At 40.3% G+C, this 27,717-nt stretch overlaps 2 protein-coding genes and 1 pseudogene across 3 annotated transcripts in view; 1 reads left to right on the top strand and 2 right to left on the bottom strand.

Moving 5' to 3' along the window:
- Positions 1 to 783, bottom strand: part of LOC113569406 (NACHT, LRR and PYD domains-containing protein 12-like) — a gene marked incomplete at its 3' end in the record, with an annotated part of 457,338 nt that extends 456,555 nt beyond the window's left edge. The window contains exon 1 of the mRNA XM_035526146.1: positions 663 to 783. Coding sequence (XP_035382039.1) covers positions 663 to 730 — 68 coding nt within the window. The remainder of the gene's footprint in view (positions 1 to 662) is intronic.
- Positions 1 to 27,717, top strand: part of LOC118241374 — a 328,035-nt gene that overhangs the window by 169,308 nt on the left and 131,010 nt on the right. The window contains exons 2-4 of one of the 2 annotated variants that reach the window (XM_035526250.1): positions 8,429 to 8,491; positions 9,108 to 9,390; positions 9,740 to 9,918. The gene's annotated coding sequence lies outside the window, so the exon portion shown is untranslated. Of the gene's footprint in view, positions 1 to 8,428; positions 8,492 to 9,107; positions 9,391 to 9,677; positions 9,919 to 27,717 lie in introns of those variants that run through there. The other variant, XM_035526249.1, reaches the window with a different exon arrangement.
- Positions 10,882 to 19,495, bottom strand: LOC113569176 (annotated as a pseudogene).

Below are 27,717 nucleotides of genomic sequence, written 5' to 3'. Positions count from 1 at the left end.
ACACACGTCCTTCAGAAACACAAATGTACCACACATCACATCTGTCCTTCACTACACAAATGTACCACACACACAAGTCCTTCAGCAATACAAACATACCACACACATCACACCTGTCCTTCAGTAACACAAACATACCACACACAAACACACATCACACCTGTCCTTCAGCAACTACAAAAACACACACCACACACACACACACACACACACACACACACACACATCACACCTATCCTTCAGTAACACAAACGTACCACACACGCACACACAGACCTGTCCTTCAGCAACAACAAAAACACACCACACACGTCCTTAAGGTCCACACACACACACACACACACACACACACACACACACGGCCTTCACTAAACAAACATAACACACACACACACACACACACACACCACCTGTCGTTCACCAACTACACAAACATACCACACACACACACATACCACACCTTCCCTTCAGCAATACAAACATATGCACACACACAACACCTGTCCTTCAGGTCCTCAAATGTACCCCCCCACCACACACACACACACACCGATCCTTCAGCAACACAAACATACCACAAACTGGGGTATTATTATTGTAATATTGGAGGAACAAATCCACCCCACTTATGAAAGAATCTGAGTATGTAATGTGTCACTCACCATTGGACAGAGGTCACAGGTCCACTGTTGAATGCAGGAGGATAATCCATGGACCGGTCACTCTTCATAGACACACAGCTGGGTGCTGGAGATGATTCACTCTTCACAGACACACAGCTGGGTGCTGGAGTTGCTGCTCTCTCACTCCACCTCCTGATGATATTGAATAGTGAAAAAAAATCACATTAGGGAACAACCAATTACAGCCACAACATTATTACCCAATCAACTCCACCTGGTACCTGCACTTCAGCAACTACACACACACACACACACACACATACACACCACACCTGCCCTTTAGCAACACAAACATACCACACATGCGCACGCGCACACACACACACACACACACACACACACACACACACACACACACACACACAGACCTGTCCTTCAGCAACTACAAAAACACACCACACACCACACCTGTCCTTAAGGTCCACACACACACACACACACATACACACATACACACACACACACCTATCCTTCAGAAACACAAACATACCACACATGCACACACACACACACACACACACACACACACACCACCTGTCGTTCAGCAACACAAACATACCACACACACACAAACACACACACACACACACCACACCTGTCTTTAAGGTCCACATGCGCACACACACACACACACACATACACACAACCTGTCCTTCAGCAACTACAAAAACACAACACACACCACACACACACACACAACCTGCCGTTCAGCAACTACACAAACATACCACACACACACAACCTGTCATTCAGCAACTACACAAACATACCACACACACACACACACACACACACACACACCACACCTACCCCTTAGCAACACAAATATACCACACATATCAAATCTGTCCTTCAGCAATACAAACATACCACACACATCACACCTGTCCTTCACAACACAAATGTACCACATGTACACGCACGCGCACATACACACACACACACACACACACACACACACACACACACACACACACACACCACACCACACCGATCCTTCAGCAACACAAACATACCACAAACTGGAGTATTATTATTGTAATATTGGGTGAACTTCATTCCCTCACACACTGGGAGGAACACATCCACCCCACCTATGAAAGAATCTGAGTATGTAATATGTCACTCACCGTTGGACTGAGGGCACAGGTCCACTACCGAACACAGGAGGAGGATCCATGGAGCAGTCACTCTTCATAGACACACAGCTGGGTGCTGGAGATGACTCACTCTTCATAGACACACAGCTGGGAGCTGGAGACTCTGCTCTCTTTACCCTGATGAAGATGAGGAAAGTATTGAGTAATTACATCATTCACTACATTTTATTTATCCTGAATATTCCCTCTTCCTGTTTCCTCAGATTAAGTGCTGATGGAAAACTCCTCACTTTGGGTCAGAGGTTCCTCCTCCACTGCTGGAGTTATGAGGCTCCATCATAAGCTGGACACTGGAGATGCTGCTCTCTGCTCCCTGTCAACAGTTCATACACACAGAGTGAATCAACACTGAATCAATGTGAGTCAAATATAAACCCAGGTTGTGTCTATAATGATCTACTCATTCACTCACTCACTGACATTCCACCACATAGACGGGTCTATATAGAGCACTACATAGGGTATGTTAGTGAGACAACAGACAGAATCTATCAACACTAGTCTGTGTTAAAAATATAAGACTGTGACCTTTCATCACAGAAATGATCTGCAACATAAAGTAGACCAGCGATGCATTCACAACATATAAGTAAGACACTTTAGTGATGATTTATAGTTTGTGTTATGTTGTAACTTTAATAATAGTCAGCTCTATAGCTATGTCCACGTTCCCATTTTATCAATAAAAAACTACAGAGGAAAATCCTGTAATGTTTATTTCTTCCGCACAAGATTCGTTTATTCTGTTTCTTGTTGCAATAACATTCTGTCACTGTTATTTTTGGGTTCTGCTGAAATACTGGTGATATTGAACCTGACAACATGTCTGTTATATGCCCTTAATCAGTGTACATCAGTAGTTCACTACATTTACAGTACACCATAGGTGTGGTATCTTTGTCCTTAATCAGTGTACATCAGTTGTTCACTACATTTACAGTACACCATAGGTGTGGTATCTTTGTCCTTAATCAGTGTACATCAGTTGTTCACTACATTTACAGTACACCATAGGTGTGGTATCTTTGTCCTTAATCAGTGTACATCAGTTGTTCACTACATTTACAGTACACTATAGGTGGTGGTGGGAAAAGCGAGGCTTGTAAAACACTGAGATGTTCGAAGCAGTTGTGTTTTGAGTTTTCAAAACTGTAGTAGACTACTGTAGGGAACTGGGATGACTGGCACTGGTTGGCTTTATAATGTGTTCAACCTGGTGTGTTGGCCAGAGCACAAAGCTATACTGAGATCAAAGGTGTAATAACAGGCATGGACTTGATGTTACAGAACTGTGAAGTAGAGAATAGGTTAATAATGTTATGAGATCAAGCACAAATATGGATATTACTTTAAATGTCAATGTTGTTTTTAAATGACAACATGCAAAGTACACAGAAAAGCCTTTTACAGTCGATTGTAATGTCTATACTACGATCAATATAACTGGTACTTGGGCAAATTGTAATTGGTACTAGCGGCAAATCTCTAAACGCATACAATCACTTGATAAACAAAGAATGCAGTGGCCTTCACTAACATTTAAATTACTGATTTAACCTCCCTAAAAGACAAAGGATTACAGCTGATATGAAACAGTATTACCAGAGGAGAAATACACTAAAACATGAAAGTGAAACTAAACCTATACAGAGAGCACATGTGATCAGATGTGTGATCAGGTTTGTTTGTCACTGTCAGTCAAAGACAGGAGTGGCAGGTTCTGTATGACACCTGTAGAAACACAAGCTTCGTTTAGCCGTGGTCACGTGACATGGCCGCTTTGAGTCACACTTCGGATCAGTGTTTCAAAACGATGCGCTTCAGAAACTCCAAACAACCGTAGAAAAGTCAGTACTGACCGTCCCATCCCAAACTATAGTTAATAATACAGATAATTAACTATACAGGGAATCTGAACTGTCCACTGAGGATTTGGACAACACTAAAAAACGGCTGAAACTGAACAGAAAATTAACTATAAAAAACAGACGTTAGAGCAGCAACTTTATGTTTAGGCAAGAGGAGTTTAAAGTGACACCATTTAACGACGTTTACAATAATTGACAACGTATATCTGACCCCGTTAAATTATTTCTTGAATATAACTGTGCGATCGTATTGAGCGTTAGCCAACTGACCGTTATTTTAGTTTAGTTAACTTCATCAGGATTTTAATCTTTACATTTAATCAATTTAATTTGGGTGGACCTACGATTTAAACACAGAATTATGTACTTACAAAACACGCTGTTCAAACTACACCGACATCGCATTTTAACAAATAGAATGAACTTACCGTGAAATATTTTAACCGCGCGTATCCCTCTCAATCTGAGATGGTGTAGTATCTTTAACACACTATCCCTCGACGGGCTAGATACACTCACTCTGAGCCTCAGAGACCCAGGACGTTATCCATCTAAAATGACCATTGACACTCACACTCTCTCTCTCTGGATGGATATAGTAAATGATAAAGTAACAGTCTTGACAACTGCAGTATAAGCAGGTTATCTTCTTTCTTTTGGGATGTTGTAACTCGTAGCCTACTAGTCTAATACGCTACTTCAGTACACTGAGTGAAAAGAAAATAAAGCTTCGTTTAGACACGTCTCACAACACACTCATAAGACGTTGTTAGATACAAAAGAGAGTTATGTTAGGATTCTAGATCTGAAAACCCAAATCACCACTGTACTAGAGGAAATTTATTTTACTGTATAAGAAAACCCATCTCATCACGCCCAACTTAAGTATTCACATTTTTCCATCTAAAAATAACTCTTAAAGTGGCAGGTACAGAAACACGTCACTACTCCTCCATAGACTACCATATCACGTTTACAAACCACTACTAAACACATATTTTCATCTGCGCTACTCCTGTTGACTGACTTAATAAAAAGGGATTGACAACACAACTCTGTCCTGATCATCTCTTGGTGATTTGGGTACACTCAGATTATAACGTGTCTCAGTACTGTGAGGTGTTTTGGGTACAATCACATTATAACATGTCTCATGTATATGTAACAAGGTTTTCACAAATCAGTGTCTTACTAACAATTAACTGTTACATTTATCTTCACAATAAAATATCTTTAATGACAAATTTTGTTTTTACAAAGAGGTGTTAATTATACGAATTATGTATATTTCTACTCAGATAAAACACACTTCAAATGGCTGAGGTGATGGTGGTACATATATTCCGTATAACTGCATTTTATTTAGCCCTCTACACAGAGCCAGGTTTGGACCCCAGGCCTTAGTCCCTGACGGATCATTATAACACCAGTGATCATCAACCCTGCTGCTTCAACTGGAGATCTCAATGGAAGAACTCCAGGAGCAGGGGCGGGGCTAACAGTCCATGGTAATAGATCTCAAGAAGTGGGAGGTAGGGCTAAACTCTGCTGGGACACAGATCTCCAGGAGCAGGGTTGGTGTGCACTGGTCTACACAGGTCCATCCGAGAGTGAGAGTGAGAATGAGAGAGAGAGAGAGGGAGAGAGAGAGAGAGAGAGAGAGAGAGAGAGAGAGAGAGAGAGAGTATGAATCACAACCATCTAAACATATAACAAAGTAGCATTAACTAAATGTCATAAAGTATAATTCAACTAAACCAGGAACTTTATAAGACGATATGAAACACATTTCTGAAACATGTTCCTGTTTCCTTGAGTCTTCAATAGTTTTTATGGTAAGCATCATTGGTGTGGGCAGTGTATCCCAGAACAGTGTGTCCAACCTGTGTCCTGTGAGCTCCCGTCTCACCTGAAGAAGTCTCACCTTGTCCTGTAGCTTCTGTGCTCGGCCAATCAGACGCTCCAGCATCTCATGAAACTCCACCTCTCACCCCTCTACCTCTCTGCATTAGTGTTTCCCACGACACTGCTGGTCCCTGTCAAACACACACACACACACACACACACTCAGCATGTTGTCCTAGTGACTGGTACAATCCCTATAGATGTGTGTGTGTGTGTGTGTGTGTGTGTGTGTGTCCCACAGTCTGACGTACCTGGGCAGGAAGTCCTGCTCCTGCTGCACAGCCTCTGAACTCATGACCTTCTCTTTTACGGTCAGGAGAGGCTCCACCAGACACATAACCAGACCACTGGAGCTTAGACAGGAACAACTCCAGCAGATTCAGGACCTACACACACACACACACACACACACACACACACATAGTGTGTGGATGTTGGAATGTGTGTGTGGCAGGAGTGTGTGCTGCATCCATTTCCTTTACCACACCCCTCAACACTTTAACCAGATAGAGTGCAGCACTGAGAGAGAGAGATACACACACACACACACACACACACACACTTGCATGTACACACACACACACACACATACACACACACACACACACGCACACACACACACACACACACACGCACACACACACACACACGCACACACACACACACGCACACGCACACGCACACGCACACACACACGCACACACACACACGCACACACACACACACACACGCACACACACACACACACACACACACAGTTAGCTCCAGAGGAGAGATGAGTCCTCCAAGTCTGCCTCTGTCCTGGTGTGTAGGAGCGACCCACTTTAATCCTGAAGTCCTTCACGAGCGTCCTCTCCCTCCTCACACGCTCCTTCTCCTCCTGACGGTCCTGACCTTTCCTCTTCTGCTGACTGAACAGAGCCACCAGATGCTTGTCCAGCTTCATCATGGCCTCATTGTCCACCTCCTCTTCCTCACCGCCATCTTCCTCGCTGGTCCATCACTTTTTCACTGGTCTTAAATCCACAGACCTGCTGTGGCTTTTATTTTGTAATTTTCTTCTACAGCAGGTGTGTTGGCCTCCCACTGCACTACCAGGTGTGAAAACTGCCACTTTGTAACTGTAACGGTAACTTTCTACTTTTATAGGTGCTCCTGTTTTATAGATGCGTTACAGACTGATTGATTCAACATGTTGCCATGAACAGTTTATCAGCGCAAAGAAAAACTATTTCAGGTTTATTACCACATTTGTCATGTACATTTAAGGCTGGTAACAGTGCATCAACTGGTGGACGGTTTCAAGTCTTTATTGAGCTGGATCAGGTGGGAAACTGTGCAGGGCGGTCGGTCCCCAAAACCAGGTTTCAGAATTTCATATGTGTTAAGATTATTCGGACAGGATTCATTTGACATGGGGAAGTGCAGTAATGTAATTGTTTGTGACATTTCTCAGTGATTTTCGTCCCGCCATATCAGTCATTTTTACCTATTGCAGACGTCCGTGTCATTAAATATTCTCGCACCCTTTTCCTACGGCAGTAACCTTAGTTTTTTTGTAATCCTGGGCGAATTGCCAGGGATTAAATATCAGAATTTTGGTGCGTAAGCGCTCGAGAAGCAAAATGACTTCCAGATGGTGGAAGTTTTAAGTAAATTCCTCTACACTTATGACATGGTTAGTCCCTCCCAGTTTCCATGATCCGTGTTTTCCCGGTCTTGTGTGTTTTATTTCCATTCCGTAGATTCGTTTTCTCCGCTCCTCGTTTGGTTTTCCTCATCTGTCCCTCGTTTCTTTCCTGGGTAAATTCATGTGTTTAAACCCTGTCTGATGGCCTGGGTTTTGCTGTTCATTGTTTGGTTTGGCTGTTCATCGCATGGTTTGTTGCGTATGAATACATGTATGTAAGTTTGAACTCTGTGCCTTCGTGTTTCCTAGCCTTTGTAATAGCCTGCTTCCCCTGTTTGCCTTCGTGTGTTTTGTTAGTTTGATCATGTCTCCCCGTGCTCTCCGTGTTGGTAAACTGACACTGGACTATCCTAACGACTACGACTCTGGATTTGCCCCTAATAAATCTCGCTCTTCTCCGCACGAGTCCGCCTCCTTACCGCTCACAGTTACAGTGTGTGACCTTCTAATGTTCAAAACCAAGTCATTATTACTGTAAGCGGTTTTATTAAATCCAAACATTCTATACAGAAGATGGGTGAAAAATATTCTGTGGTTGCGACCAGCGGAAGCTACATATCACACGTGGATGTTTTTGGAGACCGTAATACATAAATCCAGTAGCCACTGACTGTGTAATTCATACTGAGGTTTCTGATCCTGTGTGCGAATCAGTCATAAACATTAGCGGTCTCGTGGTAAAATTACTTTACGGACACGTCTAGAAAATGAATCCCATCTGATTAGTACTTTATTGTTCCCAAAAATATCTAATACAGCATGAATGCTGGAAATTAGACAATTGACCCTATACAACATACTGGCAGGCAGGACTTTGTCTCCTCTGTATAGTACTGACTGGGTTCTCCTGTCCCCTCTGTTCAGTACTGACTGGGTTCTCCTGTCTCCTCTGTACAGTACTGACTGGGTTCTCCTGTCTCTTCTGTACAGTACTGACTGGGTTCTCCTGTCTCCTCTGTACAGTACTGAGTGGGTTCTCCAGTCTCTGTAAAGTACTGACTGGGTTCTCCTGTCTCCTCTGTACAGTACTGACTGGGTTCTCCTGTCTCCTCTGTACAGTACTGACTGGGTTCTCTTGTCTCCTCTGTACAGTACTGACTGGGTTCTCTTTTGTCTCCTCAGTCATGCTGTCCTGCAGCAGATGTCACTGTGTTTTGCTGTTACAGCTGCTGACAGTCATAGCAGGTAAATGGTCAAAACAGGTTCTCTTAGGTCATCAGAATTTCATCTTTGATTTTGGTGTGTTAACCGGACTATTGTACCTGGTCGCTCAGTTGTGTAGGAGATTATTTAGTGTGGGGTGTATTATATATGTATAATTATATATTATATATTATATATAGATACATATGCTGTATCATGCATGAATATGACAGATCAAATACATAACATTCTAAATAATAAATATTGTTTAAAAGTTTATTTATTTCCTTGATATGAAACATTGGGTCATTTTCCTCTATAAATAATATTATTATAGACTAACATTGGGTCATTTTCCTCTATAAATAATGTTATTATAGACTAATATTGGGTCTTTTTTCTCTATAAATAATATTATTATAGACTAATATTGGGTCATTTTCCTCTATAAATAATATTATTATAGACTGATATTGGGTCTAATATTTGGTTTAATTAGTTTGATTTGTTTCTCTTTATTTACTTTCAGGACTTGTTTGACAATCTGTTGAAGTTTTAGTTCAAATATATGCCGAAATATAGAAACTTGTAAAGAGTTCCTAAACTTTCAAGCACCACTGTAACGTTTTAAACTCTCTTTTCATAATGTGTCTCTCAGGCTCTTTTCCTACAGTAAAGGTGAATCTTCATGATGCTGCTACTCTCCCCTGCACTCAGACGTGTTCTGGTCTGCTCACATGGACTTTATATCATATACTACATTATATTCTGGCTCAGTGTAAGCAAACATCCTGCCAGTCAGAGGAGAGATTTCACATGTCCCATGATCAGTACCTAAAGGGAGCTCCTCACCATCACTGATGCTGATTACACTAAGAGGACCTGGTACACCTGCACCTGTAGAGGTCAAGACATCTGTGATGTAAGTCTGCGGATAGAGGGTAAGTGTCCTAATGGATTATATAGTTATTGTTACTAAACCATTATTAATGTAGACAGACAGAACTTTATTTATCTGTGGTAAATAAAGTAGAACATAGAAAACTTCACAAACATCAGATATGTGGGGAAAAACAGAAGGAGCTTGTATGTAATGTTTAAATGTTTATATCAGATTTGCAGTTCTGAGGTTACATGGTCAAATCAGTTATATATTACACTGAAGTTTTTTTCCACAGCCTGGAATTCTTCAGTTCAGATTAAGCCTGTTGAACCACTAGTGCTGGATTTGCTCATATAAGAGTCAGTGGAGGTGATTTATAACAGCACAGGTGCATCTGCTCCCTCTAGTGGACAGATCTGCACAGTGGCTGGACACTCACTGAAGTGTAAACCTGAATACACTCGGAGAGTGTCGCTCATCTCTGCTGTGGAGCTGAGAGGAACCACACCATCTGATAGTGGAGTTTACAGCATCAGAGACACTAAGCATGAAGAGATTATTCAGACATACACAGTTACTGTGGAAGGTAAGTGTGGTTACTGTGATTTTAATGTTGCCTAGAATTACTATGTTGGGGAGGGGGGTGTGCGTAGTATCAGTAACTATGTTTACATGCACATCAGTGGTTCAGTATTAGTTTGACTATGAATGCTAGGATCATGTAAACAGCGTGGACTGAGTGTCATAGTTTGAGGTCTTGGTCTTAGTTGAGGTCTGTTTATCTAAGCATATCCCAAATAAAGCATGTGGACCCGGTTTATTTTCACACACACACACACACACACACACACACACACACACACACACACACACACACACACACACACACATGTATGTTTGTGAGTCAGAGAGACACGTAGACAGAGACAGAGAAATACAGATAGAAATACACACAATAAAATACTTTAACTGGTAAACATGAATTTTCAGAATTCTTAAATGCTCTAAACTATGTCTGTGTGTGTATGTGTGGTTTGAGTGTGACAGAGAGAGACATAAAAATACAAATAATATTCAATAATACAACAGTTCTGTGTAGTGTGTGTGCATGCGCTTGCACAGTGGCGTGAGACACAGGGAAAGTGAGTTAAAGAGTGAGAGAGAACAAACAACTGAACTACTGTGAAGGTAAAACAGAGATTGTGATCTCAGAGAGTCTAATGAACTATAGAACAGACCATAGTGTAACGATTCTGTTTATCATATATGTGTGTGTGTGTGTGTGTGTGTGTGTGTGTGTGTGTGTGTGTGTGTGTGTGTGTGTGTGTGAGAGAGAGAGAGAGAGAGAGAGAGAGAGAGAGAGAGAGACAGGAAAGATATAAAAATGAAAGACTGCAGTATTTATCATTGTCTGTGTATGTGTATGTGTGTTTGTGTGTGTGTGTTTTATACTCAGCAAGCATGTGTGTATTATGATATCCACAAGTTTTGTGTGTAGAGGAGTGTGTGTTTCCCTGCAGACTCAGATGTTCCTCCAGGACACAGGAGGCTATTCTAGCTCACACACACACATTGAGGAGTCAGAATAAGCCCTAAACCCTGCATAGAGGGGCTCAGTGAATGTGGAGTGGAGTGTGTGTAAGTGTGTGAGTGTGTGTGTGTGTGAGGAGACGCTGTAGAAGGACAGAGTGCCGGCAGGCTAGTCCAGATACACTCCTACTCTGTTGGAGCTGGAGGGGGCAGAGATGGCAGTTCTCTTATTATTGTGCCAGACAGAGTAACTGTTATCAGAGCAGCTCAGACTCCAGGACTTTACATTACGTCCAAACACACAGTCATCACTGCCTCCTTTCCTCCTGATTCCTTTATATGTCACTGATATAACAGCCCACCCCCCACTCCACTCAACCTCCCAGTAACAGCGTCCAGTCAGACTCTCTCTACACACAACCTGCACACGGTCATCAAATCTCTCTGGATGATCAGGATACGACTGCTGCTGCTCCCACACACGCGTCACCTTTCTGTTCCCCTCAGACAGAGAGAGACGTGTGTGTGCTGTGTTTGGGTCCAGTGTGACATCACACACATCTGCACACAAGAAGAGACATTAGAGGAGAGATCACAAATACTGTGTGTGTGTATGTGTGTGCGTGTGTGTGTGTGTGTGTGTCTGTGTGTGTGTGTGTGTATGTGTGTGTGTGTGTGTGTGTGTGTGTGTGTGTACATTTACTTCTTACATTTTCTTAGTCCTGGTTTGATTCTGATCTTCCCTGCATGTTCCACCCTAAACACACACACACACACACACACACACACACACACACACACACACATACACACACACACACACACACACACACACACACACACACACACACACACACACACACACACAGATAGCAGTTTTAAATTCTAAAACATCTATTTATTTCTCTCTGTCTCACACTGACACACACAGATAATAGTTCTGTCTCTTTGTCTCTCTCTCTCTCTCTCTCTCTCTCACACACACACACACACACACACACACACACACACACACACACTGCGTGCGCACACACACGCACACTATATTGCCCAGTTTATGAACACCTTTATGTACTTATCTAATTTTTTCCTTGTTATTTATTTTCTTCTGTCTCTCTCTCTCTCACATACAGAATGGTCTCTCTCTATGTATCTCTCTCTCTCTCTCTCTCTCTCTCACACACACACACACACACACACACACAAATAATAATTGCTTAGAATTTAACATCAAATCTAAGAATTTAACTTGAAAATTCTGCTCTCTGATTTCAATAAAGGTTATTATTATTATTATTATTATTATTATTATTACTATTTTAAAAGTTTGAATACTTTAAGATATTAGCACTATATCTCTCTCACTCTGTGTAAAGAAAATATTTAAATCATAGACTGAAAGTTAATTTCAAAATTTGCAATTAAAGGGATGAAGGTGTTTATTGGGGCCAGAAGTTATGTTATACTGCAGCTACTGTACATCAATATTAACACATTAACCTGAACACACGTGGTAACGATTTGATATGACTGCTTTTACAGATTTTTACAGTTGTTAACAAACATTAACGTTAACAATTCTGGATTCACTGTTTCAAAACCATTCACACAGTTTGAACCACAGTGATTTATGTGGACTGAACTGTGTATTAGTTTTCATTATTTATCCATTTCTGCTGTTTTTAAATTTTTCTCTGTTTCTTTTTCTTTTTTTACACCTTTACACGTATTGTCCATGTCATGTGTTACATGTATTTTCTATGTGATGTCTTACCAGTATTATCTGTGTAATTACAGGGAGTAATATCACACATACATTCAGTAGGTCAAAAACACCACACACACACACACACACCCACACACACACACACACACACACACACACACACACACCTGAGAGCAGGTTGTATTTGAGAGCACACTGTTTATTATCAGATCAGATCAAGGACAGGGGATTTGTACATATCTGAGTGTGTCCAGTGTTCAGTGGGGATCCTCCAGTCTAGCAGAGAGCAGCTTCACTCCTGACTCTCCTGGGTGGTTGTATGTCAGGTCCAGTTCTTTCAGCTGAGAGGGGTTTGACCTCAGAGCTGAAGCCAGAGAAGAACAGCCTTCCTCTGTGACCAAACAGTAAGACAGTCTGCAGAAAGGAGGGAGAAAGAGGAAAATGTGTTTGCACGTAGCAAACAGTAGAGTAAAGAAAAGTTTGCAATTAAAAACCATGAAACTGTAAACTTTTTTGTCTGGAAGGTTTTTAAATACATATATATTTTAAATATTTTTTAACGTTTTCATGATTAAAAAATTCTTCTTGATGTAATTATTCCCAATGTAATTAAACAATTTGTAATAATCATTGGTAGTCTTTTTGTTTCCATAGCAACAGAAGTGTGCAGACCTGCCACTGATCTCTTGTTGAAGTGTAAGACTGTTTTATTCTTTATGTTTAGCTGTTCTCCAGTTGTAGTCTAAGACTGTTTTGTGCTTTATGTTTAGCTGTTCTCCAGTTGTAGTCTAAGACTGTTTTGTGTTTTATGTTTAGCTGTTCTCCAGTTGTAGTCTAAGACTGTTTTGTGCTTTATGTTTAGCTGTTCTCCAGTTGTAGTCTAAGACTGTTTTGTGCTTTATGTTTAGCTGTTCTCCAGTTGTAGTCTAAGACTGTTTTGTGCTTTATGTTTAACTGTTCTCCAGTTGTAGTCTAAGACTGTTTTGTGCTTTATGTTTAACTGTTCTCCAGTTGTAGTCTAAGACTGTTTTGTGCTTTATGTTTAACTGTTCTCCAGTTGTAGTCTAAGACTGTTTTGTGCTTTATGTTTAACTGTTCTCCAGTTGTAATCTAAGACTGTTTTGCGCTTTAAAGGGATGACTAAATAAGGCAAATGAGGGGTCTATGTTTTCTAACCCTCCTTTATTTGATGAAACAGCTGCCAATCATGCCGCTTGCCCTAGAAACACTTGGAAACACCTGGTGATAGTCACCACCCCCTCCCCTTCCCCCTTCACACATAGGTGAAAATTGCTGTCACTCCAAGACAATGGTACTGCAATGGCCAATAGAAATCAATAAGGGGGGACTAATGCTCTATTCAGGAACACTTTTGTGTCAGTAACGTGCATTTTGAATTAACCAAAGGCTTGCATATTTTGGAGTTGCTTACGAAGGAACTGAACGCGTGTTTTTACGCAAAGAAGTGAGTACACAATTAAAGAACTTCACTAACACTTAACATGTCACACAATTGTTTTGAGAGTAATTGAATTTTCTATGACAAAATCTGAACTTATCCTATACCGGAAGAATGTTTTAAAAGGCAACTTAAAAAGGCAGGCACGTTTTTGTGGAAATTTACCCGAAAAACACGGTGTCTTCAGCATTAAATTTCTGGTAAACGGATGCATGTAGATGACTAAAAATTGGTAAGCAGGTATTTGTATTAGTCCTAAGAAATGTTATGTTGATAAATGTACTGTACTTTAAGAATATTTGATGTTATCAAGTAATTTATTTGAGTATGCCCGTTTGGGCTCACCCGCTGGCCCGCTAGGGGGCGTTGGTGCATAAGGGGGTTAACTGTTCTCCAGTTGGAATGTAAAACTGTTTTGTGATTCATGTTTAACTGTTCTTCAGTTGTACTCTAAGACTTTATGTTTCATTTTCAACATCGCTGTTTGTTATATTTATTTAGAGACCATTATTTTAATTTATAATTATTCACCAGAAAGGAGAACTGCAGAAAACTCTACCCTTAAACAATGAAGAAAATGGTAAATTAATTCATTCATTATAGTACTTTAAGACTCATTTATTGAAATTGAGATAATACGGACATTCATCCAGGGCACAGTTGACTTCACTATCCCAACATACATCACTATCCCATCATGCTTCACTATCCCATCACACATCACTGTACCATCATGCATCACTATCCCATCATATGACACTATCCCATCATGCTTCACTATCCCAACACGCATCACTGTCCCATAATGCATCTCTATCCTATCATACATCACTATCCCATCATGCATCACTATTCCATCTTTTCTTAACTTTCAATTCAGTAATAAATTCACAGAAAGTCCACCTGAGAATCTCCAGTTTACAGTGTGAACTCTTCAGTGCAGCAGACAGCTGCTCCACTCCTGAATCCTGAGTGTCACAATTGCTGAGGTGCAGATCTCTCAGGAAGGACTTTGCTGATGTCACAACAGAGAAGGGACTTTTGCTGCTGTATGCTGTGAGATTATAGCCTGTAAGACTGCAAAGACAGAGAAAATAAGTTTAGTGTTAAAACTGTGTGAAATTAAGGCACATAGAAATAACAAACAACATTCTGTTAACAATAATTATTCATTAATTGCTATTTTTTTTTTACATGAATTGCATACATGTATAATTTCTGTAGACTAAACAATCAAGTGATAAAAAATAAATAGTGAAAGACAGGAAAATTTGCAGACAAAACAAATGAAAAAATAATTATGAAAAAACTCGATGCTCTATGGTTAAGGAACTTGACTTGTAATCAGAAGGTTGCCAGTTCAAGCCCAGTTTATGTTGCTTCTACATTCTTCATGTTTAATTTCAAACACCAACATTGCACTTGTCCAATGTATTAACTTCACCCAGCCTAGATTTTACATTTGTATAATTGAACCTATAATGATAACTGCCTTGTAATTGCTAATTGCTTCTAACCTTGTTACAACACCTTAATTTTTATTATTTAGCCTAATTAAGTTCCAATATTTTGAGTTCAAATTAAGTTAAACAATTGGCCTCTTACTACAGTATTTTTTAATATTACCTTTATAAAATATTCCTTCAGGTTTTTGTTTGTAAAATATTATTTTTCATTCCGGAAAGAACTGACAGAAAGCTTACCTGAGTATCTCCACTTTACAGTGTCTCACCTGAGTATCTCCAGTTTACAGTGTGCTCACCTGAGAATCTCCAGTTTACAGTGTCTCACATGAGTATCTCCAGTTTACATTGTGATCACCTGAGTATCTCCAGTTTACAGTGTCTCACCTGAGCATCTCCAGTTTACATTATGCTCACCTGAGCATTTCTAGTTTACATTGTGCTCACCTGAGTATCTCCAGTTTACATTGTGCTCACCTGAGTATCTCCAGTTTACAATGTGAACTCTTCAACCCATCAGAAAGCAGCTTCATTTCTTCATCTTTTGGTTGCTGATATTGATAAACAGTTCTCTCAGGGGGGAATTTAATGATGCCAAAGTGGAAAATAGAGCTTTACACAAATCTGTGTCGAGATTACAGTTATGTAGTCTGCAAACACAGATAAAAGCAAATTTAAACAGGGTCTGAGAAATCAAATTTCACAGAAATGATTTGAACAGCTTGAGAAAGAAAACAAGAAAACAAGCAAGTCAGTCTAAACAAACTAGTATCAGAGATATTGAATTAAAAAACACACAGTTAATTAAATTAATCTCTAATACGTATTATTACCTATTATTCACTTTTTGTTATATAAATAAAATCAATAAAAAAGAGCTACAAAGAACTAGAACTAGACAGAACTAATCAATGTCTGAAAGAGCCTGGAGCAAGTTTGTTAAACAGAAACTCGGGCCTCACAATAATTAGATCTATAATATTAATTAATGAGTCAACAAATCTTGGGTAATTTATAAAAGTATTACTACACAACACATAGATTATTAGAAAAGTGATGTGACTGCATACAAGGAATTAAAACTAAAGTAACAGTTAAAATTATGAGATAACTAAGATATAGTGACAGAACGTATTGATCACATCACATTCGGACTGCCCTCTACCACATGAAATTAAAGGCATAAACAACCAAGACCCACTGTAATCAGATCATCAAACCACAGTCAGAAGTGGTCAGAGATGGATCTTGATTGCATTTAATACAAGTGAAAGTGAAAGTGTATCTGCATACACAAATGGAAACCCATCTGCTCGCTGACTGCAAAAATTACATCTGCTGCCAGTCAAAGCCTTCTTCTGCACCAAGGCAGATGGGACTGACAATCATTACAGAGAGGAACAAATTAGTGTATGAACAGATCCCTGTCTGTCATACCAGCTAGATCATCATGTCCTGGAAAAGTCCTGGAAAATGATCTCTAGAAAATAGTGAGAACCTTGACTGTTTATGCATAGTCACATACCTCCCATTAACACTCATTAAGACTAGTTTTAATTCACAGACACATACCTCCCAATATATATATATATATATATATATATATATATATATATATATATATATATATATATATATATATATATATATATATATATGTCATGTTAGTAAAATGTAAAAATGTTGTTTAGTAAAAGCCTTTGTAAGTGAATCACATTCTGGGCTACACTGACAGAAAGAGGGAAGAGACAAAAATGTAAAAAAAAAAAATATTTAAAAAATATTTAAAAACTAAGGGATATTTTCATATTAAAATACATCAAATGATTTTGCTGGTTCTATTTTGCCACCTTGTGGTGTGTTGTGGAGTGAGAGAGTTGAGGGAATACTGGACAATATGGAGGGACACCAAATAAAAAAGGTCTGGGAACAGCTAATCCAGGCTATCAACTCTAAAGCTATGAGGCTTCTTCCATGAGACTGAATGACAGATTTAGCCATCAGTACTCAATTACTAATAGAAATTATTAAATAAATAATAGTTAAACACTCACAGAGCCTTCCCACAGTTTGTAGCAGCTGGGATCAGTCTCCTGTATCCCTCCTCTGATGTCCAGCACCTCCTCTGAGGTCAGAAGCATGTAGGCTAGTGCTGAACACTGTCCAGGAGAGAGCATCTCTCCTGAGTGTTTCTCTGATTGTACATAGTCCTGAAACTCTCTGGCAAGAGACTGGTCCTTCATTTCAGACAGACAGAGGAACAGGTTGATGGATCTCTCATGGGGCAGGTCCTCTGTTCGTATTTGATCTTTGATGTACTGGACTGTATCCGTGATGCTCTCCGGGCTGCTGTGTGTGTGTGTGTCAGTAGGCCTTGTAGAAGTCTCTGATTGGACTCCAGTGAGATGCCCAGCAAGAAATGGAGGAAAAGGTTCAGGTGTCCATTCTGACTCTTTAAGGCTTTATCCACTACTACCATTAGCAGCTCATGGAGAGAAACATTCTCAGATCTGCAACTGGACTGTAACTGAAAATCCTGCAGTGCTGTTATGTCATTGCTGATAAAGCAGTGAAACACATAGAGAGCAGCCAGGAACTCCTGAAAGCTCAGATGTACAAAGCAGTAGATCTTCCTTTGGTAAAGCACAGTTTCCTCCCTAAAGATCTGAGTGCAGATCCCAGAGTACACAGAGGCCTCAGTGACATCAATTCCACAGTCTCTCAGGTCCTCTTCATAGAACAACATGTTTCCCTTCATCAGATGTTGAAAACCAGTTTAGCCAGTTTCAGAATCATGGATCTGTTGGATTCTAGATGTTTCTTTTGATCTCTTTCCTTTTCCCCCTCATATTTCTCATTCTTCATGTTTATCTGTGTGTGCAGGGATTGTATGTACATCTCAGCCAGAGTTTTGGGGATTTCTGTATGAGTTTGTTTTAATATTTCCTGAAGCACAGTGGCTGAGATCCAACAGAAGACTGGTATATGACACATGATGTGGAGACTCTTTGCTGTCTTTATGTGTGAGATGATTTTCTCAGCTTGGTCTTGGTCACTGATTCTCTTACTGAAGTACTCCTCCTTCTGTGGGTCAGTGAATCCCTGTATTTCTGTCACACGGTTGATGTACTGAGGAGGAATTTGATTGGCTGCTGCTGGTCGGGAGGTTATCCAGATAAGAGCAGAGGGAAACAGCTCTCCTTTGATGAGGTTTGACATTAGTACACCCACTGATGTCGTCATGCTTATGTCAGACACTTTATTACACTGGCAAAAGTTCAGTGGAGTTCTGCTTTCATCCAGGCCATCAAAGATGAACACAACTTTGCGCACATCATATATCTTTGGGTCCAGGTCTTTTATCTCAGGGTGGAAGTTACAAAGGAGTCTATGCAGGTCACATTTAATCAGATTCAATTCCCGGAATGGAAGCACAAACATGAAATCTACATCCTGATTCGCTTTTCCCTTGGCCCAGTCCAGAATGAACTTCTGCACAGAAACAGTTTTCCCAATGCCTGCAATGCCTTTAGTCAGCACAATTTTGAGCTTTGGCACTTCTGGGCCTTTAGCTTCTTTTGGTTCTGTGTGTCTGAGACCTTCAGCCATCACAGCTCTGTTATGCTCTTCCTCCACGTCTACTTCAGGACCTTGTACAGGTTTAAAGATCTCTGAGCAGTGGATTGGAGTGTCTTGTACCAGTTGTTTCCTGAGTGTTTTCTTCATCTGCAAAACCTCATGTTCTTCATTCACTCCTTCTCTCTCTCCCTCTATGATGTACAGTTGTGTGTAAACCCTGTTCAGGAGAGTTTTATTCTCTTGTGATTTGAGTCCCTCAAATAAACTCTCATATTTGTTCTTCATGCTGGTTTTGTGTGTGTGTAAGACTATGTGCAGGACATCATCCACTGGTGTCTGAGGGTCCTGCTGTATGGACTCTTCCATGTCTTTGTGTGGGTGTAAAACAGGACTGGTTCTGGATCTCTTTCTGCACTGGGTACAGGCAAAGTCTCCTGATGGAGCAGACTGGTGCCAGAAGCTGCTGATACACTGTCTGCAAAGCTTGTGTCCACAGGTGATGGAGACTGGATCTGTCAGAACCTGCTCACACACTGCACACCTGGACACCTGGAGGAGATCATCATCATACACTCCACACCTGGACACCTGGAGGAGATTATCCCTCCCCCTGCTAACAGAGACAAAGGAGAAAAGGAGGATGAGAGGAAGAGAAGAGATTCATAAAATACAAGACAGGAAGAGATGGAGAAATACACACACATCATAACACTATGTAGTACAGTCAGACTGAGAGCATATATACACCAACAGTCAGTAACCTCATACAGTAATGATGTTAATAATAAGACTATACACAATCATCAAAAATGAGAAAATTAGTATTAGAAAAATTAGAATATATTTTATATTTATGGACTGATCAAATAATGTATATTATTTAGTATTAGAATATGATCAGAAAATACAATCATTTTTATCCTCTCTTAGGAAAGTAGTTCAGGGACAAACAGCCCAGAGAAGACAGTGTGCTTTATTCTATCAAGTCACAAACACTTCAAAGCATTTCAAAGAAACACAATTGTTCTGACCCAGACAAAATACAGACACCATAGACACATGAATCTGCAGAACCTCTCCACTGGCACCCACTTAGATAGATGAAGATTCCTCAGGGTCTCAAGGTGAGGAGACATGTAAGCTCTAGGTATGTATAAGATGAAATTTAATGTCAATATAGAGGTATTAACAGTAAGAATCATGTAAGCTCTGGATAGGTATAAGATGACATTTAGTGGTGATATAGAGGTATTAACAGTAGGTGTTTACAAGACTAAAGCATTTAATTTTATTCCTTCAGGTGCCTTACAGTCAATGTCAGTGTCTCTCTTAGTGAGATTATATTTACTGTCTTACATTCAGTGTCTCTCTGACTGAGATGATATTTACTGCCTTACAGTCAGTGTCTCTGACTGTAAGGGTTCCTCAGGAGGGTTCCTCGTGGACCAGTCACTCTTCATAGACACAAAGCTGGGTGCTGGAGACTCTGCTCTCTTTACCCTAATGAAGATGCGGTAAGTGTTGAGTAATTACATCCTTCACTACATCTCATTTATTCTGAATATTCCCTCTTCCTGTTTACTCAGATTAAGTGCTGATGGAAAGATCCTCACTTTGGGATAGAGGTTCCTCCTCCACTGCTGGTGTTATGAGGCTCCATCATGGAGTTGGTCCTCTTCACACACACAGCTGGACACTGGAGATGCTGCTCTCTGCTCCTTGTCAACAGTTCATCCCTAAATAATAGGAGCAGGACACTGAAACACTGATTATAATGAACCTGATGTCACTGCAGTGTGAATGTTTCTGGTTCATGACACTATTACCCTTCTTCTGGAGCTCTTAAATATAGTGTTCTACATGTACTCCAACATTTATTTGACACTTGTAATCACGTTACATTAGTGCCATCTTGTGGCGAGTTATCTAACTGCGTATTGACCAGCTTTCTACCAACGTTCTGCTTAGATTTTACGTTCAGATCAAACGGAGCAAAGATAAGTGTGATTTAAAGTCAGATTTAAAGTGTGATTTTCATTAACAAAATCTGTATACAGTAACTTCACATGAAAATGTTAAATATTAATAATTGAATCTACATTTAATTCAAGTGTTAAGGGCAAAGTCAGATTCTTAAAAAATATATGAATATCAGTGAATGTAAGATTCTACTGGTATCATTGTCCAGTAGACCACACATTGCTTTACTCCTTTAACAGCTATTATACTGTTAGCCTGTATAATGTATTCATGAGAATAAATTCTAAAACCATATTTTATTACACCTTTTATTATACCTTTACACATTTTGAAAAATGTTGTAATGGATGTTGTTGTTCTTTTAATAACCTTAAATGTGGAGATGCTAATAATAACTGCAGCCACACTGGACATATGGTTGAGCATAAAATATACAGCAAATCAAGACCAAACACATCAGAGGAAAAGTATCCAAATAACTCAAAATTAAAGTCTCAGTTTTAGAAGCGTCACAGTGAGGAGTGAGATAAAGGGTCAGCAACTCTACATGTCCCTAGAAAAAAACGTTAAACACTGCACCTGACGAGGCTGAGCTGATCATCACAGCCGTGATACCCATTAAGGATCAATTGTTCCACCAACTATTGTACTCTTAAAACAAAATACATCCCCAAGAAGACAAAACATCCCCAATGTTTAATGATCATGAAAAGGACCTTAATAAATAGATACAAGTCTGTTTATTGTATTCTAAAAACAACACAAGAGAAACTGATCAAATCAAACTGCTGTAAGGTGTATAAGTTTTCTGGAGTTCTCTCTCAACTTATCTGTCTGTTGCAGTTTACACGTCATTACATTTAAACAGTGCACACCTTTAACATCCTGAAATAATTTGAACATTAGCACAAAACTGAACTGAAATGTATCTGAAATGTAAATGGTTGATTGTGCTAATAAGTGGAATCAAATCTTATTTGGTCATTGAAACTTCACCCTTCGATTCTCGACTCAGTGAGCATTTAAGAGGTAAAAACAGAACAAGTTGGATAACATTTCTCAAGCACCAAAAACACCCATCAGCTGTTCCTACAACTACTGGTTGACTCTGTGAAACAAACCAGATTCCTGTGTGGTAACTATTGAATGTTGGCTACAATGGGCAGGATTGTGATGAAGAAAAGTTACTGTGACTCTCTTCACCAGCCCTACGAATCATCTGACCATGACTCCACAAATGATCAAGCCTCTCTTCATCACCATCAATGGGACAGTTTCAAGAGGCACTGTGCTGTGTTTAACTCTTATGTGATCTACAGAACTTCAGACTGTACTTTAGAACAAATGTATTCAGTAGTTCAATAATACATTTGAACATAATTGCAACATCAGTGACATCTGTATTAATTAACTGAACAAGAGACAGTCAATCTGAGTTTTTACCTGTACACCTGTACACACACTCTCTGTTTCTTCACTGGAGTCCACCTGTACACACACTCTCAGTTTCTGTCTGAACAATAATCTAGCTGCACGTTTTTCTCTTTAGAAGGAATCAAACCAGTATGAGCACATTTCAGTCCCATTACATCACAAGAGTAGAAGAACAAGTCTTGTCTTGTTATAATTATCAAATATCCCTGTGTGTGTGTGTTTATACCATATTTCCCTCTGTGTGTGTGTGTGTGTATACAATATCTCCATGTGTGTGTGTTTATACTATATCTCCCTCTCTGTCTGTGTTTATACCATATTCAAGTTTCAAGTTTCAAGTTCGGTTTATTCGTCAGATACATAGTCATACACAGTGTAACGTGCAGTGAAATGGTGGAGAGTGCTCTGTCCAAACTGAGGAAGAGAAACAGGGGTGCATCGAGAAAAATATATATATGCAGATAAATATATATATTCTATGTATATACAAAAATATATTAACAATGTATGTACAATATATGTATATTATGATTATATACACAATGTACAATAACGCGCAGTGAAATGGTGGAGAGTGCTCTGTCCAAACTGAGGAAGAGAAACAGGGGTGCATAGAGAAAAATATATATATGCAGATAAATATATATATTCTATGTATATACAAAAATATATTAACAATGTATGTACAATATATGTATATTATGATTATATACACAATGTACAATAACGCGCAGTGAAATGGTGGAGAGTGCTCTGTCCAAACTGGGGAAGAGAAACAGGGGTGCATAGAGAAAAATATATATATGCAGATAAATATATATATATTCTATGTATGTACAAAAATATATTAACAATGTATGTACAATATATGTATATTATGATTATATACACAATGTACAATGTATATGGTTGGGTATATATGTACACAATCTACAGAATGTACAGATCCATTTTGTATAATAACATATCTACAGTTGTTGTGTAACAGGGTAATTGAGTATAAATCTATATATACAGATGTACAGATATACAGTCATGTTACATGGTGGTGTTGGTCCCCACAGTTTATCAGTTTCCCTGATTCAGGGCCTGAATGGCCTGTGGGAAGAAGCTCCTCTTCAGCCTCTCTGTCTTGGTCTTCAGGGAGCGGAAGTGCCTCCCTGACCTCAACAGAGAGAAGAGTCTATTGTTGGGATGGGTGGGGTCCTTCACAATTTTCCTGGCCTTGGTCTGGCACCGCTTGTAGTAGATGGTCTGCAGGTCAGGAAGTTCCGTGTGAGTGATGCGCTCTGCTGAACGCACTACCCTTTGGAGTGCTTGTCTGTCCTGCTTGGTGCTATTCCCAAACCAGACTGTGATGTTTCCCGTGAGGATGCTCTCGATAGTGCAGGTGTAGAAGTTCAGCAGTACCTTGGAGGGCAGTCTGAAGTCTCTTAGGCATCTGAGGTGGTAAAGACGCTGACGAGCCTTCTTTGCCAGGGAGTTGGTATGGCAGAACCAGGACAGGTCCTGCGAGATGTGAACTCCAAGGTACCTGAAACTATCTACTCTCTCCACCGTGGTTCCACTGATCCTCACAGGTTGGTAGTGCCGCACCTGCTTCTTGCTGCAATCCACGATCAGCTCCTTTGTCTTACTGACGTTTAGGAGGAGATTATTTTCCTGGCACCAGTTTTCCAGGTGTTTAATCTCCTCCAGGTAGGTCCTCTCGTCGTTGTCCGAGATCAGACCCACGACAACGGTGTCGTCAGCAAACTTGACAATGATGTTAGAGCTGGAAGTGGCTGTGCAGTTGTAGGTGTACAGTGAGTAGAGCAGGGGGCTTAGGACACAACCCTGAGGAGCTCCAGTGCTGAGGGTGAGGGTGGATGAGGCGCAGTTGCCCACTCGTACTGATTGTGGTCTGTCTGTTAGGAAGTTGGAGATCCAGTCGCACAGGGATGTATGCAGTCCTAGATCTCCCAACTTAGTAGTGAGTAGGGAGGGGATGATAGTGTTAAATGCTGAACTGTAGTCGACAAATAGCATTTTAACATAATTTCCCCTCTCTTCGTCCAGGTGAGTCAGTGTAGTGTGGAGCAGATGTGCAATTGCATCGTCAGTGGAGCGGTTGTGGCGGTATGCAAATTGCAGTGGGTCCATGGAGGCTGGCAGTGAAGATGTGATGAAGTCTCTGACTAGCTTTTCAAAGCACTTCATCACGACTGATGTGAGGGCGACAGGGCGGTAGTCATTGAGGTCGGAGGGTCGAGGTTTCTTCGGGACGGGGACGATGGTGGACCGCTTGAAGCTGGACGGGATGATACCGAGCGTCAGGGAGAGATTGAAGATGTCGGTGAATACCAGGGCTAGCTGATCTGCGCAGGCTTTGAGGACCCTCCCGCAGATACCGTCTGGTCCCATCACCTTCCTGGTATTCACCCTTTTAAACACTCTCCTCACGTCACTCTCCCTCTGTGTGTGTGTTTGTGTGTGTGGGTGTGTTTATACCATATCTCTCTATGAGTGTTTGTTTATACAACATCTCCACAGAAACAGACATGGTGGGAACAGAAGACTCAGCAACAAACATGGACGCAGATCCAGAAAACAAGAGAAACAACCATAAGCACAAGACAGACACAAATACAAATATGTAAACACTATGAATACTGTAATAGGTGTATTAATACTGCGGGAGTTAACATCACTGTACAAGTGTTTAGATAACATTGGATGGGTAATGTTAGCAGTTCGGATCACTACACTAACAGTGTAGGTGTTCATTCAGCACTTCAGGTCACTACACTAACAGAGTAGCAGGTTGTTCTGTTTAGGTTCTCAGACACAACCACTTGTCATCACCAGAAACCAGTTTAGCTGCTTGAAAAGAATGAAACATTTTCTATCAACATGTGTTGTGTGAGACAGAGAGAGATCCATCATGTTGTAGTGCTGCTGTCACATATCTGTGTGAGAGAGAGAGATGGAGAGAGAGATAGCAGGGGTACAGAGAGAGAGATGGAGACAAAGAGCGAGAGAGACAGAGAGAGAGAGAAATTGAGGGAGTACAAAGAATGAGCACTCAGATGATTTGGCTTCAGTTCAAGTTCTGAATAACAGTTTGGAATTTGCACACAGCAGTTTTCATTACCAGAAACCAGTTCAGCTGGTCTGTCTTTTATCTTTTGACTCTGAACACCTCAGGGGAGCTGTTAGCATTTTAGCTCTGGAGCCAGAGTGAAGTGAAACTTTTCACCATGTGATGGAGCTACCCTCCACCACAGTGTTCATATGGACTCTGTATTAGAGATACACATATGCTGTGTATGTATATATTTATATATGTGTGCATATAAATTAACACACACAGGAATTGTTTGGTCAGACTTTATTGATGCAATTTATTGAGTGATGTGATTAACATGCACAGACTAAAGTGTTATTTAGTGTAAATACTTGTAAATACTAAATTTTCCTTTTTGAATATTTTTGTTTGATCTTTTTTTTTTTTTTTTTTTTTTTTTTTTTTTTTCACTAGGAGCCAATAAACACATTTTCTTTTGTATCCACTTGGAATGTAACCAAAGAGAAGCTGGAATTATTTGGTGGGATACTGGTATTTGAAAAGGTGGGATATGATCCTGAGAAGCAAGGGAATTGCAGACAGCTCAGGACAAGAATAGTGATGGAGGAACCTTCAGCAGCAGGTCTGACAGCTGCAGCAGCAGGAGGACCAGCAAGGACAGAGTGAGGATGATGCTGAAGAAGGAGTCGGTGTTCAGATAGGAGGTGATGACGAGCAGAGAGTAGCACTGGGCTTCAGAAACTGCATCCCTTAACTCCAGATGATGACAGTGAGCACTTCTTGGCAACTTTCAGGCAGATTGCTAAAGTGCTAAAGTAATTTATTGATTGAAACACAGGGAATCCAAACTCATCCAATTCAAAAGCGAGCTGTGGTATTAGGTAACTGAGATGATAAAATATGCATAGATGTCATTGGGTTTCTATGGGAGCACCAGATGAATTTAAGTCTAGAAATCAGACTGAAGCAGGTTTTGAGTCTTCCTTGTTTTGGTGGGTTAATAAGAATGTTGACTGGATTAACTATATTTATTACAATCAACAACGATTTATTAAGTACACCTATGTTGCTTTGTCAGCTATTACTGAACAGTTACCAGCCTCCTCAATATTGACTTGGACAAATTATGTGGTTTTGGATATGCTGTTGGCTGAACGAGGGGTGTTTGTGTTATGTTTGGTGAGTTATGTTGTACATTTATTCCAAACAATACTGCTCCTAATGGTTCTATTACAAGAGTATTGTCCAAATTAGAGTCATTATGCAATGAATTAACCGAGAACATTGGTGTTGATAACAGTATTACTGGATGTGAGTGATGAGTGAGTGACGATGGTCAGTTGAGGAAGGCATGTGACCGAGGACGGGTAGGATCCCGGGTGTGCACTGGGACGATCTAACACAGGCACTGTGGCAGTACTGGCTTGAGCTCCTTGTGGCAGGCAAGTCCACGTATCCCTTGATGTATGGCCAGAACAAATGATTCGTCTGAGGGTTCGTCCTTTGTGCCTCAGTTTTGGAGGTGTGGCCTACATGTTCAGCAGTCTCATGAATGCAGTGGATGGGTTTTAATAAAGAGGAGCAGGAGAAATGAGGAAGGAGCTTTATCAAGTGTTTATTTTGTTTAATTTTTTTTTTTGTTTGTTGAGTAGTTTTTTCATTTATTTATTTACTTTTATGGCATTTAGCAGATGCTCTTATCCAGAGCGACTTACAAAAGTACTCTGCTGTATGGACAGCAAGTGGGGGTTCATTCCACTATCTTGGAGCCAGGACAGAAAATAGTCTTGATGCTTATCATCCACAAGACCTAAAGCGAGGGATTTCAAGCTGAGCCTTACTTGAGGTTCGAAGTACTCTAGGTACGGATCGGGCTTTGACCATTGACCTCATGTATGAAGGGGCTGGACCATTTTTGGCTTTGTAGGCAAGCATCAAGGTTTTAAATCTGATGTGCGCATCTACAGGGAGCCAATGAAGGGAGCGCATCAGTGGAGTAACATGTGAACTTTGGAAGATTGAAGACCAGTCGTGCTGCTGCATTATGGACAAGTTGTAGAGGTTTGATGGCTCTTAGAGAAAGACCAGCAAGTAGCGAGTTGCAGTAGTCTAGCTTTGAGATCACAAGAGACTGCACAAGCACGTGG

This window comes from Electrophorus electricus, chromosome 5 (assembly GCF_013358815.1).
Source record: "Electrophorus electricus isolate fEleEle1 chromosome 5, fEleEle1.pri, whole genome shotgun sequence".
NCBI lineage: Eukaryota > Metazoa > Chordata > Actinopteri > Gymnotiformes > Gymnotidae > Electrophorus > Electrophorus electricus.
Note: the sequence above shows the minus strand (reverse complement) of the source record. Positions and strands in the feature narration are given on the sequence as shown.